We start from the raw sequence: 13232 nt of genomic DNA on the forward strand, positions 1-13232 counted from the left end.
TTTTCCAGGCACAATTTCCCAACTTTTATTCACACTATTACTCATCTATGCCTGTAAATCTGGAACTAATCTGGGTAATCTTGAAAAAAGTCAGTGATTGCCAGGAGTTGGTTTTTAGGTGTCCAATCTACTGTCCAAATCCCTGGGTTAGTTTAGGTATGCATCCCATTTAGAACTTGATCTGATTTGGTATTACAGGTGATAGGCATGTGCATATTTTCCTTTCCGTTTGATATTTTTAATTGTATAAGCAAGGTACTTCATATGTGTGTTTATTACTCCTGGGGCCTTAGCCTAGTGAGACTGTGACTCTAGTTTTACCCGGAATCCCGCTGTGTTAGGCTTCTCTCCTCTGGAAGCTGTGGTGCTGAGCCCTAGTGGTTTCATGCAGTCCCTCCCCTTTCCCTCCCCCGTGGCAGTCACTGTTTGGCCAACTACATGGGTAAACAGAGGAGCCTGCTATCAATTCAAGAGACTTTATTTGTGCGAGTACAGAAAGAAGCATGTTGTGAAACCACTTTCATCTCATGACCTTCACTAAAATCTTGAAAAGTAGAAATGTCATCTGACTGTTGAATGTAAGATTTATCTGAGAGACATGCTTGCCCTTCCCCTGGGTGTCCATAATTTCCCTAAAGCTGCCCAACTGGGGCTGTCATGTTGATAGATTCATACTTTAATTCTAGGACCACCCTAGTACCTAATTGTCTTGGCTAATACATGTTATCATTCCTAACACTGAGTAACTTTCCTATTAAAAAGGCAGGGGTATTTTGTTTTTATTTTTTTTTTCACTTCCAAAACCAAGACACTTTTCTTGTAGATAAAAATAGAGAAGGCCTGAAGGGAATAAAATCCTTTAAAAAGTTTCTTAAAATTATGCAACAATCCTGCGTTATCTGCACATGTACCGTAGAACCTCAAGTGCAATAAAAAAAATCCTTAAAATTTTATTATGCATGGATAAGCACTGTCAACATTTAATTTTTTTCAGGAATTATATTATGCAAATATAACTATATATTTAAGAATAGAAATAAAATAGTATCCTACTTTCAGCTTTGTAAACTGCTTATTTCATGACAAATATATATAAAGTTCAACCCATGCTAATAAATTAAAATCCACATTATCATAAAAATGTCCATAGAAACAGTACTCGTCAATTTGTATATAAAATAATGATAGAAATGGTTAATATTTATTGTGATTTTTCTCAGTTCCTGACACTGCTGTAATGCTAAATGTACACTTCATTTAATCCTCACCACCATCTATAAAGAGGAGTGGTTGTTGCCAACTTTAAACATAAGAGAACTGGGGTACAACAAGGGCAGGGTTAGCAAGCAGGTTGTGAGGCTGAGATTTGAATGCAGGCTGTGTGGCTCCTGAGTAAATTTAACCAGCATGTGCTACTCCTGCTCGTTAGACCTCCAGCCTTACTGTTGAGCAGGGTGCAGCAAAAAAACAAAACAAAACCCAACAAAACAAAAAAAACAAAAGCTAACGAAAACTAAGGCTCTGTATTAGTTTCCTGTGGCTACTGTATGAAGTACCACAAACTTGCGGCTTAACACAACAGAAATTTAGTCTCTCACAGTTCTGGATGCAACACGTTTGAAACACCCAAGAATGTCAATAATCTTCTGTCTACAAAACATCAAACTCAAGGATTATCAGTCTGAAATCCAGGTGTCAGCGGGGCTTTGCTCCTTTTTGGTTTATGGCAAGAATCTTTCCTTCCCTGTTCCATAGAGTCTCTGGTGATGGCCATAGATCCTCGATGTTTTTTCCTTGCAGAGAAATCACTCCAATCTCTTCCTCTGTCACCACATGTGTGTCTGTCTTTAATGGCATTTTCATTATCTTATAGGACCACAAGTCATATTGGATTAGAGTCCTCTGTAATAATCTCATCTTAACTTGATCACATCTGCAAAGACTCTATTTTTAAAATAAGGCCACATTCACAGGTATCTGAGATTAGTACCTCAATGTATCTTTTAGAGGAACGAAATACAACTACATGATAGTATCTTGATTTTTCCCAGTTAACTAAGCAAAAAGTAAAGTATTGATAATTATCAGGATGAGTTAGAATTTGGGGAAAATATACCTGTTATAATGTAGATGAGGTCCCCACAATATCTTTTCCCCCTTTCTGAGTCTCAGGAACATTCTTCATTCTAAATATCAGTATCTTTCCTGTGCTTTGGGCTGACAATGTTTAAGTTTCACTGCCATTTTATTATTTTTGTATAATTGCAAAAGCAATAGCTGTTTATTACAGTTAAAAATAGATAGCATAGAAGAGGAAATAAATAGCACCACTCCCCCCAAACAGAGCACTCAAAGACAAGCCCTGCTAATGTGTTTATCTGTATAAATTCTTTTCTAAGTTTACTTATTCAGGTATTTATATATTTAAGCAGAGCTGCATGCATTTATATATTTATTTGTGAAAAACAAAGTTTCATCCTACTTACTTAATTGCATCTTACTTACTCTTTTGTAACCTGCTTGTCTCATAAACAACATACATCAAAAGTCATTGTTGTGAGTAAATATCAAGCTGCACTATAGGGATAGTAGAGATACTAGTGGCCAATAAAGATGGAGAAAAAGAAAGAAAAATGACGAAAATAGGTTGTGATTTTTAGGTATTGAGTCATTTGGTGCTCGTAGTTCCCTCACAAGGTAGACACTGTGGCTAATCTCCATTTCATAGATGAAAAACTGAGGGACAGAAATAATAAGTATTTTGCCTGAGACCACACAGTTAGGGAGTGTGACAACTTGAATTTATGTCCAGTACTTTGCCTGAGACCACACAGTTAGGGAGTGCAACAACCTGGATTTATGTCCAGTACATCTTGCTCCAGAGTCTAAGAAATTGTGAAATCTCTGTTGTTAGGAGAAAGATGCAACTGTGCAAACATGGATATTTTAGGAGCTCATTAAAAGGAATATTTCAGCTGGCGCAGCGGCTCAAGCCTGTAATACCAGCACTTTGGGAGGCCAAGGTGGGAGGATCACGAGGTCAGGAGTTCAAGACCAGCCTGACCAACATGGTGAAACCCCGTCTCTACTAAAAATACAAAAATTAACCAGATACGGTGGCAAGCGCCTGTAATCCCAGCTACTCAGGAGGCTGAGGCAGGAGAATCTCTTGAACCCAGGAGATGGAAGTTGCAGTGAGCTGAGATTGTGCCACTGCACTCCAGCCTGAGTGACAGGAATATTTCATATGTTAATACATTTATACAAAAAACTGGTCATAATGAAAAACAGGTGGAGTGTGACCTTGGAGAGCATCTACATCATAATTCTGGGGACAGAAACCATAGTGCAGTGGGATAAGGAGTCAGTGGGAAGTGAAGAATGTCAACAGGAAATGGAGAAAACTCTTTTTGGTTCTTGACTTTGAAGGGAAAAAGAGAGAGAGAGGAAGGGAAGGAGTGGGGGAGAGGAAGAGGGGGTGGACAGGGAGGGGAAAGAAGAGACAGAAGAAGAGGAGGGGCAGAGAGAGAGGGGCCGATTCTCTCTCTCATCACTTTGGTGATGAGGGATCCAAAGGGGTTTTTTAAAAACTTCAGTTCCTTGAAATTTGAGCAAGTTTAAAAGTTAATGTGAAGAAGCCATCTCATCTCAGACTTAACCTGCGAAGTTGCCCATATATTCACTTCCCTTCTTGCTCTCTTGTTTCCACTTTAGAGTTAATGAGAAACCTCCAATGAACTAGTATGCTTTCTACGCTCAATACATATTTAGTTATTACCTAATAACAGAATGAACAATTGTGTGTTACAGAAATGCTAGTAATTCCTGGATTTTTGTCTCTCAGGTAGGCAGCGGGTTGTTGACTATTTTGTTGTGATATGGCTGAATTATGTATGATCTAAGGACCCTGCACAGGTGACTGCAGGATATATCCAGAATATTCATATCTATATGTGTGTGTATATATATGCACACACACATACTAAGCAGCTGGAACACTCATTAGACAATCACTGCCCCTTGTGTCCCTGATGCGATCTGTCATGGAGCTCACCAGGTGAGTTCACAAACACACCAGTCTTACCACCATGGGGAAGTGGATTTGGGTCTGCTCATAGGCATGATGTTGAAGAGTATTTATGAGATTATGAAACACTAAAGAATGTAGAGAACATTCTGTTTCTCAAACTTCAAACTGAAGGCATATCAGAGAGATTTGCTTCTTTTGTCTGGATGTCTGTGTTCCTATCTGGAGAAACAATGAAAAATGATTTTTCATAATGACTACCTAAGCCCTGAGGCTCAGCCAGCCACTGCTGCTGTGCTCCAACATTTAAAGGACCATTAAAGTTCCATCTCATGTCATATTCTCTGGGGAGGTTTTCTCATTAACCGCTCACACAGCTCTGTAAGTGTGGCATGGTCAGTCCCATTTCACAGTTGACCAAGCTCAGGCTTTCAGAATCTCAGAATCTAAGTCACCTTCCCAGGTAAGTGGCAGGATTGGAATGAGGTTCTATCCCTCACTCTCCCTAGAGGACCCTGAGCACCTCCCTTTTAGAAGATGGGCTTTCAGGGCTTGAGAAATGGTCAGATTCCACTCCCCTGCTATTGTGGCCCCACAGGTCCTTACTCTACAACCCCTCTGGGTGATGAGGAAGACAGAGGAGGTGAAATCCTGTGCTTTGTGCCAAGAGACCTGGGTGTAGACCTAGTGTGTAAAAACCCCGCTAAGGACTGTATTAAATCAAGGGAGAAAACAGTTTTAAATTACATCACAGATACTGGATTAGCATCCATGATTTGTGAAACATACTTGGTAACAAAACAATTGGCAATGATTTCAACAGAAAATTCAAATAAGTATATACATGAACAATAAATATTAAAAATTACAAAAACCTGTAGGTCTGAGTGTGCACTATCCTAGGGACAACAGACCCCTTGGGGGTCAAGGAGTGGGAGTTGGGCCAGTGAGAGGTGCAGTTTAAATTTGATTTGTGGTGAGTGGGCTCAGACAGAAGCTCAGGTGTTGGCCTTGGGACAGGTGAGCTGGAGAGAAGGAAAGTAACATGTACTGAACGACTATAAGCAAATGCACTCTATATTTCATCTGCTTTTACCCTAACAACCATTTAAGATACCCATCATCATGGCCGAGCATGGTGGCTCACACTTGTAATCCCAGCACTTTGGGAGGCCAAGGCGGGTGGATCACCTGAGGTCAGGAGTTTGAGACCAGCCTAGGCAACATGGTGAAACCCTGTCTCTATTAAAAATACAAAATTAGCTGGGCATGGTGGCACATGCATCTGATCCCAGCTACTCAGGAGCTGAGGCAAGAGAATCCCTTGAACCTGGAGAATCCCTTGAATCTGGGAGGCAGAGGTTGTGGTGAGCCGAGATTGTGCCATTGCACACCAGCCTGGGCAAGAAGAGCAAAACTCTGTCTAAAAAAAAAAAAAAGATACCCATCATTCTGATAATTATTCAAATCAGGAAACTAAGTTTAAGGAGAGTTTATGTAATTCAGAAAGACAACTTTTTAATCTCCTGATCAGCAGCTAACTTTGGAATTACTTAAGGTTTTTTTTGGTTGTTATTTTCGTTTTGTCTCGATGCCTCCAGAACTCTGAGTGCTGTAATTTCCTTCAACTCTGGCAGTGTCTGCTCTGCAGGTGTCTTTTAATGTTTTTGTCTTTATAAATTATGACCTGCATAGTTTTTAGTGAAATTCAAAACACTTTCCAAAGGGAAAAAGAAACACTAAAGACTGTATTAAAACAAGGGAGAAAAGGTTTGTAAACTACATCTCAGATATTGGGTTAGTACCCATGATTTGTGAAACATACTTGGTAACAAAACAATTGGCAATGATTTCAATAGAAAATTCAAATAAGTACATACATGAACAGTAAACATTACAAATATAAAAACCTGCAGCCATAAAAAGGAATCAGATTATATCCTTTACCAGGGACATGAATAAAGCTGGAAGCCGTCATCCTCAGCAAACTAACACAGGAACAGAAAACCAAATACCACATGTTCTCACTCATAAGTGGGAGTTGAACACTGAGAACACATTGATGCAAAGAGGGGAACAACACTCACCGGGAGGTGGTGGGGGGTGGGGGATGAGGGGTGGGAGAGGGAACTTAGAGGATGGGTCAATATTGCAGCAAACCACCCTGGCGAACATATACCTATGTAACAAACCTGCATGTTCTGCACATGTATCCTGTTTTGTTTTGTTTTTTAAGAAGAAATAAAATTTTAAAAATACAAAAACCACAAGAACGAATGAGATGCAAATATTTTTAAATCCTGAGAATTTATAATGACAAGACTGTGATTGCACTTTTGGAGAAGACTGTGTGTGAATGTGAATGTGTTGATGTGCACCTCACCTACAGGGACACATCTGGAGAGTGTGCGCTACCCTAGGGACACCAGACCTTTTGATGTCAAGGGGTGGGAGTTGGGCCAGTGAGAGGTACAGTCTAAATTTAATTTGTGAATATATTCTTGTATGGTTTTTGAAGTTTCATATTTGAAAATGGAAATATTTTAATGAGTATCTGAACACACAAAATAAATAAGGAGTTCAGGGTTTTTAAAACTTTAACTGGTAAATAAAGAATTGGCAATGATCTATTCATTCATTGTAAAATATGTTGGATTATGTTTTAAACAGATCTATTTAGATTTAAATTTTATTCCCCAAGGACTTAAAACATATTTACTTTTTTTAAAAAAAGCATGTCAATTTTTTAAAACCTTTGTGAAAAATGACAAAGTTCAAACATTTTATTACAAACTAAGATTAAAATATAAAGCTATTGTAATTAATAACGAACACTGGGAACTCAGAAGGAGGAGGTGGAAAGAGAGTAAGGGATGAAAAATCACCTACTGGGTACAATGTAAACTATTTGGGTGAAGGGTACACTGAAAGTCCAGACTTTACTACCATACAGTTGATCCATATAACCAAAACCACTTGTACTCCTGAAGCTATTCAAAGAAAATTTTTTTTAAATTGAGATCTAAAAAAACAAGCTATTGTAATTCAGAAAATGTAGAATTGGTATAAGGACAGAAAAAGCAGGCCAGTGAACTTAATAGAGTCAAGAAATAGACCTGATCCATATGTGCTCATTTTCACTTATGACACAGGTGACAGTGCAGTGAAGGGAGGAGGATGATATTTTAAGTATGCTAGCTGAATTAGATATGTACAAAAATTGATATCAGTTAGATTGTCAATCTAAATGCAAACGTAAAAGAATAACCTATAATAATCCAGGAAAATATTTTTATGTAGTTGGGGTGGCAAATATTTCTTTCTTTCTTTTTTTTTTTTCCAGACAGTTTCACTTTTGTTGCCCAGGCTGGAGTGCAATGGCACCGTCTCAGCTCACCACAACCTCCGCCTCCCAGGTTCAAGCGGTTCTCCTGTCTCAGCCTCCCAAGTAGCTGGGATTACAGGCATGCACCACCACACCTGGCTAATTTTGTATTTTTTAGTAGAGATGGGGTTTCTCTATGTTGATCAGGCTGGTCTTGAACTCACAACCTCAAGTGTTCCACCTGCCTCAGCCTCCCAAAGTGCTGGGATTACAGGCATGAGCCACTGCGCCCAGCCAAATATTTTTTAATCACTAGAGAAAAACTATTTTTTTTTTTTTTTTTTTTTTGAGACGGAGTTTCACTCTTGTTATCCAGGCTGGAGTGCAATGGCGCAATCTCAGCTCACCACAACCTCCGCCTCCTGGGTTCAGGCGATTCTCCTGCCTCAGCCTCCTGAGTAGCTGGGATTACAGGCACGCGCCACCATGCCCAGCTAATTTTTTGTATTTTTAGTAGAGACGGGGTTTCACCATGTTGGCCTGGATGGTCTCGATCTCCTGACCTCGTGATCCACCCGCCTCGGCCTCCCAAAGTGCTGGGATTACAGGTGTGAGCCACCGCACCCGGCCGACAAAAACTATTAATCCAACAGGAAAAAAAAATAATAAATTGAGCTGCATTATAAATAAAGACTCTGTCTTTCAAAATACACTCTTAAGAAAGAAAACACTGAAATACAGAGTGAAAGATTTTATATATACAGTGATTCAATTTTTTGAAGACAAGGAGAAAAGTAGCAAATGAGCAAAAGAAGTAAACAGGCACTTTACAAGATAAGAATTCCATATGACAGACCAGTTGCTGTGGCTCATGCCTGTAATCCCAGCACTTTGGGAGGCCAAGGCAGGTAGATCACGAGGTCAAGGGATGGAGACCATCCTGGCCAACATGGTGAAACCCTGTCTCTACTAAACATACAAAAATTAGCTGGGCACAGTGGTGTGCGCCTGTAATCCCAGCTACTTAGGAGGCTGAGGCAGGAGAATTGCTTGAACCCAGGAGGCGGAGGTTGCAGTGAGCCGAGATCGCGCCATTGCACTCCAGCCTGGCGCCTGGCAACAGAGTGAGACTCTGTCTCAAATAATAATAATAATAATAATAATAATAATTCCATATGACAACTTCATGTGTAAAAAGGTGCTTAACTTTTTTAGTTTTTAGGACAATGCAAATTAAAAGTGTCATGAGACACAAAACCCCACGGACTGAAAAACAAGAATAAGGGGCAAGTAGAACTATTATATACTGCTAGGGAAATTAAATTGCTGAAAACACTTTGGTAAATCATTTGACAATATCTACTAAAGCTAAATATATGTATATCAATGAGCCAGCAATTCCAGTCTTTGATATACTCAACAGAATCGTGTGCATATACCCACTAAAGAAAGGCAGAAATCTGTATGTAGTAGTACTATAATATTAGTCAAACAGTGGGTATAACCCAAATATCATCCAACAGATAACTTGTAGTATTCATAAAATGAAATACTCTACCATAATTAAAATGCTCATTTTAATGTTGCCATATGCAAAATCATGGCTATATCTCACAAGGATAATAAGCAAAAGAAAACAGAAACAAAAAAATATAATTTCAGGCGTATGAAATATGACAAGTTCATAAACAGGCAAATCTGTAATGTTAGAAGTTAATGTAGAGTTCACTTGACTTGTAAGGGCATAAAGGAAGCTCCTGAAGTGAAGATATGTTCTATTTCTTTCCCTTTTTTACTAAGAAATTCTGCTTTTATTATTAAAAGGAGTTGTTAAATTAACATTTCTTCAAGATTAAATATAAAACTTTGGGCTGGGTGCGGTGGCTCACGCCTATAATCCCAGCACTTTGGGAGGCCCAGGTGGGCGGATCAAGAGGTCAAGAAATTGAGACCATCCTGGCCCACATGGTGAAACACTGTTTCTACTAAAACCACGAAAAAATATTATTTGGGCATGGTGGTATGCAGCTGTAGTCCTAGCTACTTGGATGAGGTAGGAAAATCACTTGAACCCAGGAGGTGGAGGTTGCGGTGAGCTGAGATCGTGCCACTGCACTCCAGCCTTGTGACAGAGTGAGACTCCGTCTCAAACAAAACAAAAACAGCTTTAATTAAAATTTTCAAGGCAATAAAGTTAAATTCTAATGCCTGGTTGGTGCAGTGGCTCATGCCTGAAATCCCAGCACTTTGGGAGGCTGAGGTAGGTGGATGACATGAGGCCAGGAGTTCAAGACCAGCCTGGCCAACATGGTGAAAACTCATCTCTACTAAAAATATTGCAATTAGCCAGGTGTGATGGTGCCTGCCTGTAATCCCAGGTACTTGGTACACTGAGGCACGAGAATCACTTGAACCTGGGAGATGCAGGATGCAGTGAGCTGAGATTGCACCACTGCACTCCAGCCTGGGCGTCAGAGTGAGACTCTGTCTCAAAAAAAAAAAAAAAAAAAAAAAATTATAATGCCTTTGTGTAGTCAATGAAATGGACCTGAAAGAGGCATAGTGAATTTTAAAAAACGATGTACCCTTTAAAAAATGTTATCTTCCAAAAAATAAGTTAGCTGAGATGTTTCTTCATTATAAGAGTCAGAATGTTCTTTTCTTTTAAATGTCAACTTTTATTTTAGATCCAGGCGGTACATGTGCAGGTTACATGGGTATGTTGTGGAATGTTGAGGTTTGGGATATGAATGATCCCATCACCCAGGCAGTGAGCATAGTACACAGCAGTTAGTTTTTCAACCCTTCCCCCACCTCTCCCCCTTCCTCCAATAGTTCCCAGGGTTTGTTGTTGCTTTCTTTATGTCCATGAGTCCCCAGTGTTTAGCTTCCACTTATAAGTGAGAACATGTGGTATTTGGTTTTCTGTTTCTGCGTTAATTCACTTAGGATAATGGCCTCCAGCTGCATCTATGTTGCTGCAAGGCACATGATACTGTTTTTTTTTAAGGCTGTGACAAAATGCTTTTGAACAGTTTGTCAAATGTAATGTGCACACGTTTATTGATTTGAAAAAGCATTCAGCCAGGGGAGGTGGCTCAGGCCTATAATCCCAGCACTTTGGGAGGCCAAGGCAGTTGGATCAGCTGAGGTCAGGAGTTCAACTAACATGGAGAAACCCCGTCTGTACTAAAAAAAAAAAAAAAAAAAAAATACAAAATTAGCCGGGTGTGGTGGAACATGCCTGTAATCCCAGCTACTCGGGAGGCTGAGGCAGGAGAATCGCTTGAACCCAGGAGGCGGAGGTTGCAGTGAGCCGAACCACGCCATTGCATTCCAGCCTGGGCAACAAGAGTGAAACACCGCCTAAAAAAGCATTCATTTTATTCTATTTTATAGTGAAAACAGGAAATAAAAGAATTAATTGACAGGGTATTTGTGTGTGTGTGTGTGTGTGTGTGTGTGTGTGTGTGTGTGTGTGTGTCTAGCTGTATCACTACAAATACACACTCACAGATGCCACTTTATCTTTAATTCAGACAGGAGCTGGAACCAATCTTAGTTCCATATATGCCAGAACATGATTGGTACAGGGAGACTGCTACCATTAGGTGAATAATTCCGGAAAACTCTGGCTGATATATTTGTAGCTCACCTCCAACATCCCTATCCCTTTCCCTGAGCCCCTTGTCTGAGACTCTCAAAGCTGTGATCCGGGTTGTGGCCATCAGGAGGCATCACAGCTATCTCCATTTTTGTCGTTCTTTCTTTTTCTTTCTTTTTTCTTAAATAAAGGAGGACATTTTGCAAAGAGTGACAAACTATGATACTTGTTATGTTTGAAAAATATAATTGTATTAAAGCTGGTCCATTGCCTGTGGATTCCAAATCTACATCACATTCACTGATTTATCTCTTCCCTCCTCAGTATAGGTTGTCCCATGCATGCTGTAGAGAGGTCCCTCACAGAGAGCAGGACATTTAGCCTCCACTGCCCCTGTACAGGCTTCCTAGACCTCCTTCCTTTCAGTCATCTGTTCTTTAGGATACTATGGATACAGCTGCCCAGACACTGCTCTTGTGACCCCTATCCTCTCTGTCACCTTTCTACAGCCCTGTCAGTGCTACCTGGTGTTTCATGTCCTGGAGCATATGTTTTTACAGTCTTGTTTTACACCTATCAATTTTTTTCTTTCTAGCAAGGGAAGTGGATTTGGGTCTGCTCAGACGCATGATGTTGAACAGCTTTTATTAGATTATGAAACATCCAAGAATGTAGAGAACATTCTGTCTCTAAAACTTTGAACTCAAGGCATATCAGAGAGAGATTTGCTTTCTTTATATGGATGTCTGTGTTCTCATTAGGAGAAACAATGAAAAATGACTTTTCACAATGCCTCCCTTAGCCCAGAGGCTCAGCCAGCCCCCACTTCTGTGTCTCAGCATTTAAAGGGCCATTGAAATCCCACTTCATGCCATATACTCTCAACAGGTTTTCTCATTTGCTCCTTGGGACAGCGCTGTAAGGATGATACAGTCAGTTCTATTTCACAGATAATCAAGCTCAGGCTTTCAGAGCCTAAGTCACCTCTCCAGGTAAGTGGCAGGATGGGAATGAAGTTTCATGCCTCACCCTCCCTATAGGACCCTGAGTTACCCCTTTTTAGAAGATGGGCTTCCATGGCTTGAGAAATGGTCAGATTCCACTCCCCTGCTATTGTGGCCCCACAGGTCCTTACTCCACAACCCCTCTGGGTGATGAGGAAGACAAAGGAGGTGAAATCCTGCACTTTATGGCAAGAGACTGGGTGTAGGGCTGCATGAGTTGGCTGATCCCTTCAGCAGTGAGTGGGCTCAGGCAGAAGCTTAGGTGTTGGCCTTGGGACAGGTGAGCTGGAGAGAAGGAAAGTAACCTGCACTGAACTACTTTAAGCAAATGCACTCTATATTTCATTTCCTTCATCCTAGTGATATTCAGGGTACCAATGATTATGATCATTATTCCTATCAGGGTGCTGTCTTAAGGGGAGTTTGTGTAAATCAGGGAGACAACTTTGTTACCTCCTTATCGGCAGCTAACTCTGGAATTAATCTAAAGGTGTTTTTTTTTTTTTTTTTCTCCATTTGCCCTGAAGCCCACGGAGAATTAGAAATGTTTTTCTTACCCTTTATTCACATGTTTGTTCTGTATTGATGAGTATTTAGAATGTTTCTCATTTTTTTCCTTTTTAAAAAGATCTCAGCAATGCTATTTCAGATAACTTCTTACCTGGCTATTTTGTACCGTGAACATTTTTCCCTCCGTTATATGCATAAACATCTATCCCTTGGGGCTTGATTTCAATAATTTAAACTCCCTTACATGTGTCTGAGCATTCTCATTTCTTTAACCAACTTTATACCTGTTGTAGTTAAAATATTTAAATGTATTTATAATGATAAGTATGTTTCCATTTCCTTGATGTATTTGGTCCCTCCTCCCACCCTCATACATACACACATGCACAGAGCCAGTTTTCACCTTTTTCTTTTGCAAATTAAAAAAAATTATGATTCAGTGTTTTCTACATTTAAATTTTGTCAGATGATAGGTGATAAGAGGATATTTAAATGGTTTCATTTGCATTCCTTAATGTGTTAGTGAGCTAGAATGTATTTTCTTGTGATTGTTGGCCATTTGCGTTTCTTCATCTGTGAACAATATATTTTGTCAGTTTTGTTATTTTGTTATAGGAGCTGTGCATGTGTAAAACCTAAAACCCTTCACTGATCAATGCATGTGTTATTTCAACACATCTTTGTTGGGTGAATATTATTTATGAGACACTCTAGCAAAATCCATGTCCTAGTGTCTTCTGAGATCTCAGCTCTTATATTTAT

General features: G+C 39.8%; 1 protein-coding gene and 1 long non-coding RNA gene across 2 annotated transcripts in view; one reads left to right on the plus strand and one right to left on the minus strand.

Annotated features, from left to right (window-relative positions):
* RAB40A (RAB40A, member RAS oncogene family) overlaps window positions 1-13232 on the plus strand; it is a 45048-nt gene that overhangs the window by 27930 nt on the left and 3886 nt on the right. The window contains exon 8 of the mRNA XM_074391931.1: window positions 11845-11948. Coding sequence (XP_074248032.1) covers window positions 11845-11948 — 104 coding nt within the window. The remainder of the gene's footprint in view (window positions 1-11844; window positions 11949-13232) is intronic.
* The window catches only part of LOC141582823 (uncharacterized), a 110085-nt gene that overhangs the window by 11496 nt on the left and 85357 nt on the right, over window positions 1-13232 (minus strand). The gene's annotated exons all lie outside the window — the stretch shown is intronic.

The sequence above is a fragment of the Saimiri boliviensis genome, chromosome X (genome assembly GCF_048565385.1).
Source record: "Saimiri boliviensis isolate mSaiBol1 chromosome X, mSaiBol1.pri, whole genome shotgun sequence".
Taxonomy (NCBI): domain Eukaryota; kingdom Metazoa; phylum Chordata; class Mammalia; order Primates; family Cebidae; genus Saimiri; species Saimiri boliviensis.